The sequence below is a fragment of the Lepidochelys olivacea genome, assembly GCF_965140295.1.
Source record: "Lepidochelys olivacea isolate rLepOli2 genome assembly, chromosome: 1".
In the NCBI taxonomy this organism is placed as follows: Eukaryota; Metazoa; Chordata; order Testudines; family Cheloniidae; genus Lepidochelys; species Lepidochelys olivacea.
In genome coordinates this window covers 119,585,851-119,603,230 of record NC_140411.1, presented here as the reverse complement: position 1 = coordinate 119,603,230, position 17,380 = coordinate 119,585,851, and the positions used below count along the sequence as shown (strand labels likewise).

General features: G+C 47.4%; 1 protein-coding gene across 1 annotated transcript in view; it reads left to right on the top strand.

The window, feature by feature from the left end:
• NPAS2 (neuronal PAS domain protein 2) overlaps nt 1-17,380 on the top strand; it is a 213,407-nt gene that overhangs the window by 178,727 nt on the left and 17,300 nt on the right. Inside the window, exons 14-16 of the mRNA XM_084609776.1 lie at nt 567-676; nt 876-968; nt 13,598-13,744. Of these exons, the coding sequence (XP_084465902.1) occupies nt 567-676; nt 876-968; nt 13,598-13,744 (350 nt within the window). The remainder of the gene's footprint in view (nt 1-566; nt 677-875; nt 969-13,597; nt 13,745-17,380) is intronic.

Sequence of the window (17,380 nt, the reverse complement as noted above, 5' to 3'; positions counted from 1 at the left end):
ATTCACCTATGAAAGAGGAACCCGCGTCTGCCCTTTTGGGACACCTTATTGGACCCTTTGCTGTCCTGGATGGAGCATAGGCTGAGTCTGGTCCAGTATATACATTAAGATTTGTGTGGATCCTCATTATCAGCTGTTAACTGTCATTGGAGTCATTGTTTCCCCTTGACGCCAGCTGGAGTTTGATCAGACCCTATATTCATGGGCGGCGGGTATAATAGGTCAGGGGAGGCTCTGCCGCTGGACCCCTGGTTGCGGGGTTTTGGGGGAAAGTTGCAGGTTCCAGGGCACCTGAGGAGGCAGTATGTGATATTCAGCTTCATCAGTAATCTCCTGGACTCCGGCTGAGGTGCTTTGGGCCTCCGGCCGGCCTGGGGCTCCTCTGGCCACGGGGTGGGCGGGTGCTCAGGGCTCCAGGAGCCTTGGGCAAAAGGGGCAGAGCTGGGGCTAGCCTCCCTGAAGGGGGCTCCACCCGCCGCCCATGCCTATATTATTACTAACCATATCTCATAATTCTAATTTTATATGGTGATTATTCTTAAATATGAAAAAAAAATCTCTTACAGCCACACCAACAAAGCTGATCACAGAATCTAACGTTCCCTCCTTGCAAAGAGCACCCAGCATACAGCAGGATTCATCCATGCAAAGACTTAGTCAACCTGTCACTATTCAGGTAGGTTTACAAATGGGCATAAAAATAAATGGAATTTACAAGGAGGAGTTAGATAAAAATGTCACATGTAAAATATGCCAGAGGTTCAACTCAACAAATAAAGAAAAAGCTATGCAAAGGCAATCACATTAGGAGAAGACCTGAGATTTAAAGTAGCCATGCATATGAATAAAGTTTGTTTTATTTTTTTTAAACCTAGGCGTCTTTGCCTTCTCAGCCATCATGTGAGCTTCTCCCACAGCAGCTGCTGGCCCAAGCAGCTTTGCAAAATCAGCCTACATCTATGGCACAGGTTAGTTGGGGGCTTGAAACTGGAATAGGTTACTTAACCATCTCACACTGTTTTCCCACTTCACCAACCAAAGCAAGGAATATAGGGACCCTCTCAAGTAATTTTGACCTAAAACTACACAGGCTCTAAAACTTATAGTGGGAATGTCTTCTGGATTCTAAACACACACACACACCAATCTGTTGCTGAGAATCTTTTTAAAAAACAACAAAACATTAATCTCTCTTTTACAAAGACCCTTAATATTTGTTTTGCTCTGAAGATGCAGAGAGAGCCAGCGTCAAAGAAAACACAAATTCAACAAGTCCCATTCCCTGAGTTATGCCCTATGAATGGTGATGCAGATGAGGGACTAACTCCTCCATTGGGATCCACCAGCATGGATCCCAGAAGTGGGTTTGGTTTTTGCTCTGAATACCCAACTGATCTAATAGCACTACAGGTTTCCTTGGTACTTGATTAGAAGGAATAAAGAATTTCAATACTGTGTTTTCTCATAACATTGTTTCTGTCCTTCCACAGTTTCCCAGAGATGGAGCCTCTCCTGGCTCTGTTGCACACATTACTCCTTCTAAGAAGCATATGTTGTTCCCTTATGGCTTATGCCCACGAGGCTCTGGATGACCACTGATATAAAATAACAAAATCTCATTTCTCCTTTAAGTTTAATTTGCCTCCATGACTCCACACCAGTGTATAGTAAATAACAACCCAATTTATCAGCTCTTAGCATTAATTTTCTTTGGCAGATGTTCTTCTCTTCTAGTCTCAAATACATTTTGCAATTTATTTATTTTATTTTATATCAATTTGAATATATTTCCTTCTTGGCTTTCTGTATTCACATTTCGTGTCTGCCTTCAGAAGTGAATCTAGAGAGATGCTTCCTTATTTGTTTCCCACCAGCCCTAGGTGTCCCACCTCTTCTCATTTGAACAATTACTGGGATCCCAAGTCCATTCCTTTCCACTCAATTCAGAGTATAATCTATTCTGTTCTGTTCAGGTTCTTGTACCATGCCCATCACCATAATATCTGAGCACTCTCCAGTCACGTATTAAGCAACCTGACAGACAAATATTTGTTCTCTCATCCTCTCCCCACAGGAGAAGCATGTGCACTGGAGTGTCACATTTTGCACTTACTGCTCAAATCCTCCCCTACTCCTACCTCCCCTTTCTCCACATAGGATCTCATCAAGAGAAAACTGCCAAAAACCAATGTGACCATCTACCTCCCCTCAGCTTGCCTTGCCTTCCCTTCCTACAACTCTCGCCTCTTTTTCCCCTGCCACAGATTGATAGGTTAGCTGTTGGTTCAGTACCAGAATGCCTATGGACTGGCTGAAGTTTGATTAAGTGGAAGCAAACCTGTCTCAACACTGTTATTTGGCAATCATCTTTTGGACAGCTAGGCTCTGCCAATCATTACAGTACCTCTGCAGAAGCCCAAGGGGCAGGACTTTTTCACTCATGAATGCTTTCAGTGATGGCTGCGAATAGACAACTGCTAAGTTCAGGCTGTTGTCACTTTAACCCTACATAAGGGAGATCTCTAGGAAAAGGTAGCAAGGAGGGTTAAGTTACAGAGAACTAAGGCCACTTGATCTTGAATGAGGTCATCCACCTGGGGGTTTAAGACACTTTAACTTAAGCACATTGATTCACCTTAACTTTCCTTCGTGTCCCCACATTACTAAAGACAATCCCCAAGGGTTAGTTATTTCTTGTCTTCCTGCATTCCTAGAACATTTTACTCTATATCTGTTTCAGGAAGCCACACCTCTGCTAGAGGCAACAAAAACCTGTGGTCTGGTTCTTCTTTACACTAATTACCAAATGAAATTTCCATCCACTTTAAGATCTCTTTACACTGCCAGAACCAGGGGCGGCAGGTGACCTCCCAGCGCGGGGAGGCTAGCCCCCTCCCCTGCCAGAGCCCGGAGGGCCCCTCCACCCCCATGGTAACCGGTCCCCCCTCCAGCCCACGAGTGCCCTTCCACGGAGCCCCGCTGATGGAGAGGGCTGGGGGAGGAGGAGGCTGGGAATTCTGCTCCCCCGCCCTCCCGGGAGGGGCAGCACCAGGGAAAGGCACAGGATGCCGGCAGCTTCTCCGGCGGCGGGACCGCCCCCAGCCCTGTGCTCCAGCGGGGCTGCTGCTGTGGTGCACGGAGGGAGGGTGGACATGCAGCTCCGTGGAAGAGCAGGGCGGTTCTGCGCCTTTCCCCGCTGCGTTCCCGGGACAGCCCTGCCCGGAAGTCTCGGCGCAGCAGGAGGAGGACAGAGCCCCCTCCGACCCCCAGGTAAATGGGTGGGTGGGGGGCCCCGTGCTGGGGGTGGGGCGGTGAGGAGTCACATGGAGGGGCACGTGGGGAGGTCACTTGCCCCCCCTTAGCCGGTGCCCCTGCCCATACTGGTAAGAAATGGATTTTACTTGGACCACTGGTTTCAGAGTAGCAGCCGTGTTAGTCTGTATTCGCAAAAAGAAAAGGAGTACTTGTGGCACCTTAGAGACTAACCAATTTATTTGAGCATAAGCTTTCATGAGCTACAGCTCACTTCATCGGATGCATTCAGTGGAAAATACAGTGAGGCGACTTATATACACAGAGAACATGAAAAAATGGGTGTTATCATACACATTGTAAGGCGAGTGATCACTTAAGATGAGCTATTACCAGCGGGGGGGGGAGAAAACCTTTTGTAGTGATAATCAAGGTGGGCCATTGCCAGCAGTTAACAGGAAGGTCTGAGGAGCAGTGCGGGGGGGGGGGGAATAAACATGGGGAAATAGTTTTACTTTGTGTACTGGCCCATCCACTCCCAGTCTCTATTCAAGCCTAAGTTCATTGTATCCAGTTTGGAAAGTAATTCCAATTCAGCAGTCTCTGGTTGGAGTCTGTTTTTGAAGTCTTTTTGTTGTAATATTGCGACCTTTAGGTCTGTAATCGAGTGACCTGGGAGATTGAAGTGTTCTCCGACTGGTTTATGAATGGTTTCAGAGTAACAGCCGTGTTAGCCCTGGTCTACACTAGGACTTTAGGTCGAATTTAGCAGCGTTAAATCGATGTAAACCTGCACCCGTCCACACAATGAAGCCCTTTATTTCGACTTAAAGGGCTCTTAAAATCGATTTCCTTACTCCACCCCTGACAAGTGGATTAGCGCTTAAATCGACGTTGCTGGCTCGAATTTGGGGTACTGTGGACACAATTCAATGGTATTGGCCTCCAGGAGCTATCCCAGAGTGCTCCATTGTGACCGCTCTGGACAGCACTCTCAACTCAGATGCACTGGCCAGGTAGACAGGAAAAGAACCGCGAACTTTTGAATCTCATTTCCTGTTTGGCCAGCGTGGCAAGCTGCATGTGACCATGCAGAGCTCATCAGCACAGGTGACCATGATGGAGTCCCAGAATCGCAAAAGAGCTCCAGCATGGACCGAACGGGAGGTACGGGATCTGATTGCTGTTTGGGGAGAGGAATCCGTGCTATCAGAACTGCGTGCCAGTTTTCGAAATGCCAAAACCTTTGTCAAAATCTCCCAGGGCATGAAGGACAGAGGCCATAACAGGGACCCGAAGCAGTGCAGCGTGAAACCGAAGGAGCTGAGGCAAGCCTACCAGAAAACCAGAGAGGCGAACGGCCGCTCCGGGTCAGAGCCCCAAACATGCCGCTTCTATGATGAATTGCATGCCATTTTAGGGGGTTCGGCCACCACTACCCCAGCCGTGTTGTTTGGCTCCTTCAATGGAGATGGAGGCAATACGGAAGCAGGTTTTGGGGCCGAAGAAGATGATGATGATGATGAGGTTGTAGATAGCTCACAGCAAGCAAGCGGAGAAACCGGTTTTCCCGACAGCCAGGAACTGTTTCTCACCCTGGACCTGGAGCCAGTAGCCCCCAAACCCACCCAAGGCTGCCTCCTGGACCCAGCAGGTGGAGAAGGGACCTCTGGTGAGTGTACCTTTTAAAATACTATACATGGTTTAAAAGCAAGCATGTGAAAGGATTACTTTGCCCTGGCATTCGCGGCTCTCCTGGATGTACTCCCAAAGCCTTTGCAAAAGGTTTCTGGGGAGGGCAGCCTTATTGCGTCCTTCATGGTAGGACACTTTACCACTCCAGGCCAGTAACACGTACTCGGGAATCATTGTACAACAAAGCATTGCAGTGTATGTTTGCTGGCATTCAAACAACATCTGTTCTTTATCTCTCTGTGTTATCCTCAGGAGAGTGAGATATAATTCATGGTCACCTGGTTGAAATAGAGTGCTTTTCTTCAGGGGACACTCAGAGGAGCCCATTCCTGCTGGGCTGTTTGCCTGTGGCTAAACAGAAATGTTCCCCGCTGTTAGCCACAGGGAGGGGGGAAGGTTGAGGGGGTAGTCACGCGGTGGGGGGAGGCAAAATACGACCTTGTAACAAAAGCACATGTGCTATGTATGTAATGTTAACAGCAAGGTTTACCCTGAAAGAGTGTAGCCACTGTTTTATAAAATGTGTCTTTTTAAATACCGCTGTCCCTTTTTTTTTCTCCACCAACTGCATGTGTTTCAATGATCACAGGATCTTCTCCTTCCCAGAGGCTAGTGAAGCTTAGAAAGAAAAAAAAACGCACTCGCGATGAAATGTTCTCCGAGCTCATGCTGTCCTCCCACACGGACAGAGCACAGACGAATGCATGGAGGCAAATAATGTCAGAGTGCAGGAAAGCACAAAATGACCGGGAGGAGAGGTGGCGGGCTGAAGAGAGTAAGTGGCGGGCTGAAGACAGGGCTGAAGCTCAAATGTGGTGGCAGCGTGATGAGAGGAGGCAGGATTCAATGCTGAGGCTGCTGCAGGACCAAACCAGTATGCTCCAGTGTATGGTTGAGCTGCAGCAAAGGCAGCTGGAGCACAGACTGCCACTGCAGCCCCTCTGTAACCAACCGCCCTCCTCCCCAAGTTCCATAGCCTCCACACCCAGACGCCCAAGAACGCGGTGGGGGGGCCTCCGGCCAACCAGCCACTCCACCACAGAGGATTGCCCCCAAAAAAGAAGGCTGTCATTCAATAAATTTTAAAGTTGTAAACTTTTAAAGTGCTGTGCTTAAAGTGCTGTGTGGCATTTTCCTTCCCTCCTCCACCACCCCTCCTGGGATACCTTGGTAGTCATCCCCCTATTTGTGTGATGAATGAATAAAGAATGCATGAATGTGAAGCAACAATGACTTTATTGCCTCTGCAAGTGGTGATTGAAGGGAGGAGGGGCGGGTGGTTAGCTTACAGGGAAGTAGAGTGAACCAAGGGGCGGGGGGTTTCATCAAGGAGAAACAAACAGAACTTTCACACCGTAGCCTGGCCAGTCATGAAACTGGTTTTCAAAGCTTCTCTGATGCGTACCGTGCCCTCCTGTGCTCTTCTAACTGCCCTGGTGTCTGGCTGCGCGTAACCAGCAGCCAGGCGATTTGCCTCAACCTCCCACCCTGCCATAAACGTCTCCCCCTTACTCTCACAGATATTGTGGAGCACACAGCAAGCAGTAATAACAGTGGGAATATTGGTTTCGCTGAGGTCTAAGCGAGTCAGTAAACTGCGCCAGTGCGCCTTTAAACGTCCAAATGCACATTCTACCACCATTCTGCACTTGCTCAGCCTGTAGTTGAACAGCTCCTGACTGCTGTCCAGGCTGCCTGTGTACAGCTTCATGAGCCATGGCATTAAGGGGTAGGCTGGGTCCCCAAGGATACATATAGGCATTTCAACATCCCCAACAGTTATTTTCTGGTCTGGGAATAAAGTCCCTTCCTGCAGCTTTTGAAACAGACCAGAGTTCCTGAAGATGCGAGCGTCATGCACCTTTCCCAGCCATCCTACGTTGATGTTGGTGAAACGTCCCTTGTGATCCACCAGAGATTGCAGCACTATTGAAAAGTACCCCTTGCGGTTTATGTACTTGGCGGCTTGGTGCTCCGGTGCCAAGATAGGGATATGGGTTCCGTCTATGGCCCCACCACAGTTAGGGAATCCCATTGCAGCAAAGCCATCCACTATGACCTGCACATTTCCCAGGGTCACTACCCTTGATATCAGCAGATCTTTGATTGCGTGGGCTACTTGCATCACAGCAGCCCCCACAGTAGATTTGCCCACTCCAAATTGATTCCCAACTGACCGGTAGCTGTCTGGCGTTGCAAGCTTCCACAGGGCTATCGCCACTCGCTTCTCAACTGTGAGGGCTGCTCTCATCTTGGTATTCATGCGCCTCAGGGCAGGGGAAAGCAAGTCACAAAGTTCCATGAAAGTGCCCTTATGCATGCGAAAGTTTTGCAGCCACTGGGAATCGTCCCAGACCTGCAACACTATGCGGTCCCACCAGTCTGTGCTTGTTTCCCGAGCCCAGAATCGGCGTTCCACAGCATGAACCTGCCCCATTAGCACCATGATGCATGCATTGGCAGGGCCCAGGCTTTCAGAGAAATCTGTGTCCATGTCCTGATCACTCACGTGACCGCGCTGACGTCGCCTCCTCGCCCGGTATCGCTTTGCCAGGTTCCGGTGCTGCATATACTGCTGGATAATGCGTGTGGTGTTTAATGTGCTCCTAATTGCCAAAGTGAGCTGAACGGCCTCCATGCTTGCCTTGGTATGGCGTCCGCACAGAAAAAAGGCGCGGAACGATTGTCTGCCGTTGCTCTGACGGAGGGAGGGGCGACTGATGACACGGCTTACAGGGTTGGCTTCAGGGAGCTAAAATCAACAAAGGGGGTGTCTTTACATCAAGGAGTATTTCAGGCAGGACTTCACGGAGGGTTCCAATAGGAAATGGTGCACCTAAGTTATCGTTCTTATTGGAACAAGGAGGTTAGCCTGGCCTCTGATTGATACATGGCTAGATTTACCTCGCTGCACCTTCTCTGTGAGTGACTGCAGTGTGACCTAGAGGAATGAGTCCCCTAGACAGGGGAGGAGGCAAATGAGTACAAAACAAATCTGGTCTATTTCTTGTTTTGATCCACTCCATTTATCTTTTACATCTTTGGCTGGCAGCAGACGGTGCAGAAGGACTGCATGCCATCCACATCTCATGGCTGCTCGGCAGAAGATGGTACAGTACGACTGCTAGCCATCCTCATCTCTTGCCTGCCTGGCAGAAGATGGTACAATACGACTACTAGCAATCCTCATCTCTTGCCTGCCTGGCAGAAGATGGTACAGTACGACTGCTAGCAATCCGTATCGCCTGCCTGCTCACCATAAGACGGTTCAATAGGACTGACTGCAGGACTAAAGAGAATGACCTGGTCAAGTCACTCCAAATTTAGTCCCTGCGCCCATGTCTGCCCAGGCGCTCCCAGCCGACGTGGCCAGGGGCACCTCGGACATGACGAGGACGACTACCAGTCGTATTGCACCGTCTGCTGCCAGAAGGCAATGGGTTGCTGCTACTGTGTAGCAAAGCCGTACCGCGTCTGCCAGCACCCAGGAGACATAGGGTGACGGTTACCTGAGCGGGCTCCATGCTTGCCGTGGTATGGCGTCTGCACAGGTAACTCAGGAAAAAAGGCGCGAAACGATTGTCTGCCCTTGCTTTCACGGAGGGAGGGAGGGAGGGAACGGGGGCCTGACGATTCGTACCCAGAACCACCCGCGACAATGTTTTAGCCCCATCAGAGTGCTCCATTGTGACTGCTCTGGACAGCACTCTCAGATGCCCGATTGTTTGCCGTTGCTCTGACGCAGGGAGGGGCGACTGAGGACACGGCTTACAGGGTTGGCTTCAGGGAGCTAAAATCAACAAAGGGGGTGTCTTTACATCAAGGAGTATTTCAGGCAGGACTTCACGGAGGGTTCCAATAGGAAATGGTGCACCTAAGTTATCGTTCTTATTGGAACAGGAAGGTTAGCCTGGCCTCTGATTGATACATGGCTAGATTTACCTCGCTGCACCTTCTCTGTGAGTGACTGCAGTGTGACCTAGAGGAATGAGTCCCCTAGACGGGGGAGGGGGGGAAGCAAATGAATACAGAACAAATCTGATCTATTTCTTGTTTTGATCCACTCCATCTATCTTTTACATCTTTGGCTGGCAGCAGACGGTGCAGAAGGACTGCATGCCATCCACATCTTATGGCTGCTCGGCAGAAGATGGTGCAGTAGGACTGCTAGCCATCCTCATCTCTTGCCTGCCTGGCAGAAGATGGTACAATACGACTACTAGCAATCCGTATCACCTGCCTGCTCACCATAAGACGGTTCAGTAGGACTGACTGCAGGACTAAAGAGAATGACCTGGTCAAGTCACTCCAAATTTAGTCCCTGCGCCCATGTCTGTCCAGGCGCTCCCAGACGACGTGGCCAGGAGCACCTCGGACATGACGATGATGGCTACCAGTCGTACTGTACCGTCTGCTGCCACAAGGCAAGGGGTTGCTGCTACTGTGTAGCAATGCCGTACCGCATCTGCCAGCACCCAGAAGTCATAGGGTGACGGTTACCTGAGCGGGCTCCATGCTTGCCATGGTATGGCGTCTGCACAGGTAACTCAGGAAAAAAGGCGCGAAACGATTGTCTGCCCTTGCTTTCACGGAGGGAGGGAGGGAACGGGGGCCTGACGATATGTACCCAGAACCACCCGCGACAATGTTTTAGCCCCATCAGGCATTGGGATCTCAACCCAGAATTCCAATGGGCAGTGGAGACTGCGGGAACTGTGGGATAGCTACCCACAGTGCAACGCTCCGGAAGTCGACTCTAGCCTTGGTACTGTGGAAGCGCTCCGCCGAGTTAATGCACTTAATGCACTTAGAGCATTTTCTGTGGGGACACACACATTCGAATATATAAAACCGATTTCTAAAAAAACGACTTCTATAAATTCGACCTTATTCCGTAGTGTAGACATACCCACTGTCTGTATCTGCAAAAAGAAAAGGAGTACTTGTGGCACCTTAGAGACTAACCAATTTATTTGAGCATAAGCTTTCGTGAGCTGAGCTGTAGCTCACGAAAGCTTATGCTGAAATAAATTGGTTAGTCTCTAAGGTGCCACAAGTACTCCTTTTCTTTTTGGTTTATGAATGTTATAATTCTTGACATCTGATTTGTGTCCATTTATTCTTTTACACAGAGACTGTCCAGTTTGACCAATGTACATGGCTTATGTGCAAAGGTATGTGTCTACACACCAAAAAAACCCCGTGGCAACAAGTCTCAGAGCTCAGGTCAACTGACTCACGCTCTCGCTGTGAGGTTAAAAATAGCTGTGTAGATGATTGAGCTGGAGCCTGGACTCTCAGACGCAACAAAGGGGAAGGAGCTCAGAGCCCAGGCTGCAACCCGAGCGTCTGCAGTGCTATTTTTAGCCTGCCAGCACAAGCCCCAGGAGCCAGAGTCGGTTGACCTGGGCTTGGAGACTCACTGTCACAGGGGATTTTTTTGCAGCGTAGACATACTCTAAATGCTTTGCCTATGAGGACTTTATTTTAAACATATATTTTTGTCCTGGCCTAAATACAGTGTTATGTCTGACCTGCTTGTTAGCCTATGGTTTTTAAAATGAAATCTAAACCACAATTATGACTGAATGTAGTTTGAAAGTAAATGATCATCTTAAAAAACAAAATCCTATCTATTAACATATTAATTGATTTGTCTTTTTCACAGTAATGCACTAAAAAAATCCCACCAAAACACAGTGCATGCTAATGAATGAATAATAGTCATTATTGTGCCTGAGAATGCACAGATGTTACTAAAAAGGCAGAAAGAAAGAGTAGAAAGTGTTGCTGTCTTTCATATTAACACACGAAATCGTGAACAAAATGATGATAAGCTGCATCCAAATATCTCACAGATTTGGTCTTTCACATTTAGCCATATTTGTTATTTATTATTGTCTGGAAAGCTGGTATTTTGTGTTTTTCACTTTTCTGAGTACACCACAGAAACTTAGAATTGTTAAAGTGAAGATGATCAGTAATTTAATCAGGCACTGATCATAGAGTTAGAATAAAAACAACAAGGAGTCCGGTGGTACCTTAAAATCTAACAGATTTATTTGGGCATACGCTTTCCTGGGTAAAAAACCCATTTCTTCAGATGCATGGAGTGAAATAGTTAGAATGGTTAGAGTAGTATGTGGAATGCCTTGAGTTAAGCTCTGTCATTTGTTGTAAGTTTACAGCTTGTTTCCTAATTACTTGAACAGATCTTGAGGTAAATATTGTAAGGTACAGGTTCAAGGCTGCTCACCTATCCTCATAGGAAAACAATGGAACCTTTTCCTGGTAGGTGCCATTGCTAGGCTGTAGTATAACTCTGTTTTCTACACTGAATCACAGGATTGCAGAAAGATTAATTGAACAAAAAAAAAAAAAAGTGTTTCTAAACTTCTGCCCTTAGTGACATATGTTTAACAAACCAGCTAATTGTTTTTGTTTAAATGTGCTAGTAAAAGAAGAAACACAAAGAGGAAAATATGGAATGAAATACTAAAATCTAGCTAATCTAGCTAAATCTAGCTAAATATGAGAACATGCTGAATAAAAATAATGCTAATAATTTATTTCCATCAGAAGCAACGTCTTTTGGCTTTTACTTTGCACAACAAATTTAAAACTAATATCTAGGCATACAAATTATTTCTTATTAGAAAATTATTTGAGGAAAATCACATTCCTTTTCCAAAGCATCTAAAAAAAGTCCATATAAATTGGAATGAGTATTTTATAACCTGGTTAGACAGTCAGAATGAACCATTTGCCTAAAATTGTTTTTTCTTTCAAAACTGTCTGATAGAAGAGGTGTCTTTTAAGGACTGAGAGGAGTTTCAAGCCTCAGTAATAGAATTCATATGCGGGAACTAGTTTCCACAAGTTAGTTTTAAAAAACAAACCCACCTCTATAGATCCATGGTGGAGCAGGGATTATCTTTGCCTAATCCAATCATGTACTGCTGGATAGCATAGTTCCGTAATGGCATAGTACCAAGGGGATCCAGAGAAACATTGGGTCAGGCTTGAGCAAGTGGAGTTTGATGCTCTTTTGGAGCCACTTATCTTATACTCCAAACAGAGGGTTTTCACTCACCCATGAGTCAGGTTAATATTTTCTATTTGGGATAGAATAAGAGTTAGAGCTAGCCCTGTCCGGCCTGGTCTACACGGTGGGGATCAATCTAAGTTATGCAACTTCAGCTACGTGAATAATGTAGCTGAAGTCGACGTACTTAGATCTACTCACCGTGGTGTCTTCACTGCGGTGAATCAACTGCTGATGCTCCCCCATTGACTCCACCTGTGCCTTTCGCTCCCGTGGAGTACAAGAGTTGACCGGAGAGTGCTCGGCGGTCGATTTATTACGTCTAAATCAACCCCTGCTGGATTGATCGCTGCCCGTCGAGCCGGCAGATAGTATAGACATACCCTAAAAGGAATATCAAGTTTGTTTTCGAGTTGAGCAGAGGTGCTGGATTTAATGTGATGGGGCTATTGTTGAAAGGCAAAAATGTTCTGGATACCAATGCCATAGGGAAAACTCAACTTAACACATGGTTCAATATTTGCCTACCTTCAGTTAACAATCCTGCAAGGCACTGGGCACTCCCCACTCCTGCTGAAGTCAGCGTGGAGACCAGAGATCTCTCACAGCAACTGAAAGTGGGATGTCCCAATATTCCAATTTCTGACCTTTGCCAACTAATCTCAACATAGAACATACTAAATGAAGATGAGAAGATGGGAGGACTGCTGGGGCAAGGAAATCTCTCTGAACAGTGACCTTTGATTTGGTGGAAAGTTACCTCCTCTTCTATATGTGTAAATACAAAGGAAAATCATTTTAAAGTTTTCTTCACTTCTCCCCTTCAGAAAGTTTACATGGATAATTCGGATATTTGCTGGAGAGAATATGGGGGAGGAGGTATTTTCCTTCATATATGGAACTGCTTTAAAGTGAAGCAGTTCTGTGAATGAAATCTCAATATGATAGGCTAGATCCTCAGCTGGTATATCAGCATAGCTCCACTGAAATCCAATATGCCGTACAGACTCACCAATACCAGACTGCCCTTTGAGTCTCCTCCTCCTCTCCCCCCCCCCCCCTTAGAACTGTAAAGAATGGGTTCTATCAAATGGTCAGGCTCAGTTTGATTTACTAATCAAAAATAAGGCATCTAAGATCACAGAGCAACAAACAGAAAAAGGTGATGCTCATCAATACTGGGGTTCAGTCTGCCACTCATCCTGTCCCAAGCTGTGTTACAATCTATGGATCTTTTATAGACCCCTTTTTCAATCACATACAAATTACGGTTAGAAATGTCACCATTGATGTCAGTGAATCTGTCTAGACTTAAGTACTAAAGTACCATCTGATGATTAATAAGATAACAAAGAACCACCTTCAGGAGGAGATCAATGTAATCTGGGGTAATATCGATGAAGCTCTATCACTTGAACAGATATGCCTGAGATGAAAAATAGAAAAGAAGATTCCATGGTGTCCAGATGTTAGCATATATAAAAAATATATTTTGACTTCATTTTGCAAACAAGAAACCAAGCACTACGTACAGAATACAATAGCACAGAGCACAATTCTTACCATAATGACAAGAAAGAGACATGGTTGTTTTCTCTTTTTAAGTTCTCAGCACAATTTAACATGTTCCAGACGATCAAGGAACAGCTGGAGCAGCGAACTCGGATCCTGCAGGCCAACATTCGGTGGCAGCAGGAAGAGCTCCATAAAATACAGGAACAGCTCTGCTTGGTCCAAGATTCCAGTATACAGGTGAGTAATGTCAGTGTCATCACAAGAGGCAAATAGACCGTTTTCAGACTCTGTATTTCTTAGTGTGGGCTGTTTTCATTTTATTTGCAGAGTCTAAGAAATCTAAACTTGAGAAAACTAATTCCTCAGGAGCCTGTCAGACACAAAAATCAAGACATGCTAAGGGCTGTCTGTATAGGAGGGCTTGTCCCAGCAGTCACAAGAAGAAATGGAAGGGCTGGTGGTCTTTCAGATTAGTTTTTCATATATGGGAGTATTTTAATCTACTGAGACTTCAGAATGAGCCATTCTCATCGAAGGGTGTTCAGGCTGTGACAATGAAATCACCACTGCTTAATGGGGTCTTCATTTCACTAGCTTCTATTCACTTTTTGCTTCAAGTTAGAGCTACTAGTCCTCAGTATCAAGTTGAACAGCTCTGCGTCTGCCTATATCCCTTCCCTACTTTTCTGCACTCCAAACCCTGCATATGCTCCACCCAAGCTTGTCTCTTTCACTCACTCCCAAATCTGTGACTACTTGCATGCCACCTTCCCCTCTTGGAAGTGCATCACAAATAACATTTGCCAAACACCTTCCCTGGCCTCCAAAAAACTGCTGAAGAAACCACCTGTCCCACAAAATCTTCCATCTATAAAGTGCACACCCCAGTTTGTGTTTGCCTTCAGACTGAAACTTCATTGGACCTGGGCGTCTTATCTTTACCTGTATCTACTATACTATATAAACAATACCGTACAACTCACGTATCATTAACTACTAGTGGAGACATTGCCCAGCATCTCAGATTGTTTCTGGAGGAGGAATTACTGCTATCTTCCTGATAATTTAACTAAGAATATTGGATCAAATCATCCTCGGTATTGGTGTTGCACTGGGGATGAATTTGTCCCATTCTGATTATCATATTGATAGGATTATGGACACACAAACCCCAAACTCACATCACAAAATCAATTAATAGCCAAGTAGCATTGTAAACATACAGGGTGAAATCCTGGCCCTCTTGAAGTCAATGGGAGTTTTGGATTTCACTCATAGTCAGCATCTATAAAAAATCACTTCATACAATGTCACACATTAAATAAATAAGTTTGTAGGTTTCTGTGATTAAGAGGTTAATAGTCCCATATCAGAAATCCTGTTACTTAAATCATTCCATTTAGAATCTATGGTGGTGATGTTTTTGTTGTTGTAAATATAGTAACATAGCAACCACAAGCCCCATCCAGGACTGAAGGCCATTGTCCTTGGAACTGCACAAACATATAGGAAGACATATATCCGTGTACATCTTCCAGTGCCTTGATTTTGATAAATGGGAAATGAAAGCCTCTCTGCAATTAACTGGTCTCTTAGTTCAGAATCCTAGCACACTTCTGAAAGCTGTTGTTACTATACATAGCAAAAGGATGATCTCCCTTTCTCCCTGTAATTGGGCACATTGCATTACTCTCTCATGCTCAAGTCTTAAATATTCATATGCACTGATCCAGTGTTTGCATAATTTAGAAAAAAGTGGAAGATCCCAACATGGTTTCCTCAAATATGGGAAATTGATACTATTTTCACTAGAATTTTTCAATACACAAGATGATACCTTCACAGAGAGGAGGAAGATTGTGGTAACCAAAAGACCATGGGCCAGATTCTCAACTGTGCCCACAGAGACCAAGCACAGAGAACACGGAGGCCGTCTGGGTGCCTGTTTTGAGGGGATTAAAGGGCAGTGGAACCCTGAACTAAAAAATTACCCCAATCCTATGCTGCCCAGCCCCAGCATAAGTTTAAAGATGCTGAATTGCTCTCTAATTTATACCACTGGCATACGGTCCCTCAGTGGAGGATATGCTAGACTAGACCAAACGGCATGTATTTTCAATACCCTGGGACTGGCCACAAAGGTTTTATTTCCACAGATCTTACCCAGGATGCTTTGGCCTGCCAGTCCAGCTCTGAATAATTTCTTGCCTGGGTGGTTTGTTTCTCATTTGGTTCTGCTGTACGATGGTAGAGCAGAATCTTTACTGTGCTCTCAGCCATGCTTTGCCCACCTCTGTCCCCTCATCAGCCATGTGGGGCACAGACCCTCCATAGCCTCCCACAAGGGCCAGCCCTGAAGGAAGAGATTCACATTGGAGCCAGGCAGCAGAACAGCAGCTGGTGAGCGTGGAGCCTAAAATTTCACCTCCAGAGCACAGGACTGAGCTCTTCTGGGCACATCCCTCCAGTGGCTACGCCACCAGTAACCATGGCACAGATGCCTTTGTACTTCCCCCAGGGCAAAGCAACAGCTGGAGGAGCAACACTCAGAGCAGGGGTGGCCAAATTTTTTGGTCTGAGGGTCACATCGGGTTTCGGAAATTGTATGGAGGGCCAGTTAGGGGAGGCTGTGCCTCCCCAAACAGCCAGGCGTGGCTCAGCCTCTGCCCCCTATTCCCCTTCCCCTCCCCCGCCGCTTCTCACTCCCTGATGCCCCCCCACCGGGACCCCTGCCTCATCCACCCCCCCTTGCTCCGTGTCCCCTGAACACCCCCAGAACCCCCACCCTTACTGCCCCCTGATGCCCCATCCAACCCCTCCTCTCATTCCTGACTGCCCCCCCCGGGACCCCTGCCCCATCCAACCATCCCTTTTCCCTGACTGCCCCTGGAACCCCTACCGCTGGCTGCCCCCCGCCACTCCATCCAACCTCCCTTCCTTCCTGACTGCACCCCCAGGACTTCTGCACCCATTCAAACACCCACCCATTCCCCGCCCTCTGAGCGCCCCAACCCCTAACGACACCCCCACCCCCGACCACCACCCCAAACTCCCCTGCCCTCTATCCAACCCCCCGCTCCCTGCCCCCTTACCGCGCTGCCTGGAGCACTGGTGGCTGGCGGCGTTACAGCTGCGCTGCCCAGCTGGAGCCAGCCATGCCACCGCGCCGCACAGAGCACCGGGTCAGGCCGGGCTCTGCAGCTGCGCTGCCCCAGGAGCTCGCAGCCCCACTGCCCAGAGCATTGTGCCGGCGGTGCAGTGAGCTGAGGCTGCGGAGGGAGGGGGAGCAGTGGGGGAGGGGCCGGGGGTGAGCCTCCTGGGCCTGGAGCTCAGGGGTCGGGCAGGAGGGTCCTGCGGGCCGGAAGTGGCCTGTAGTTTGCCCACCTCTGACTCAGAGCATTTGAGGGCTGGGAGCACTCTGACATCAGCACTGACCATTTTCCAGCTGAGTAAGGGTGTATCTAGACTGCATCAAGCTAGTGTGCTACAAATAGCAGTGTAGCAGCGGTGGCACGGGTGGCAACATGGGCTTTCTGCTGAAGTACAATCCTGTCCAAGATCCTTGGTACGTACTCAGGCTGCTATCACCTCCCACTGCCGGCGCCACTGTGGCTACATTACTATTTTTAGCACACTAGCTGGATCAAAGCTAGCACACGTACGTCTGCTCAAGCTGGAAATCACACCTCCAGCTGCAGTGCAAACATCCCCTGTGGAGGGAGACTTGTGTGGTGGGAAGATTGGAGAGTAAACTGGCAATTCGCTGGGAGTTGTGGAGAACTGCACCTTTAAGAGCTCTGGCAAGAGCCAGTTGGAACTAGCTGCTGTGTCATGGAGAGACTCATGTTAGGCAATGCTGATCCATTAGACTTC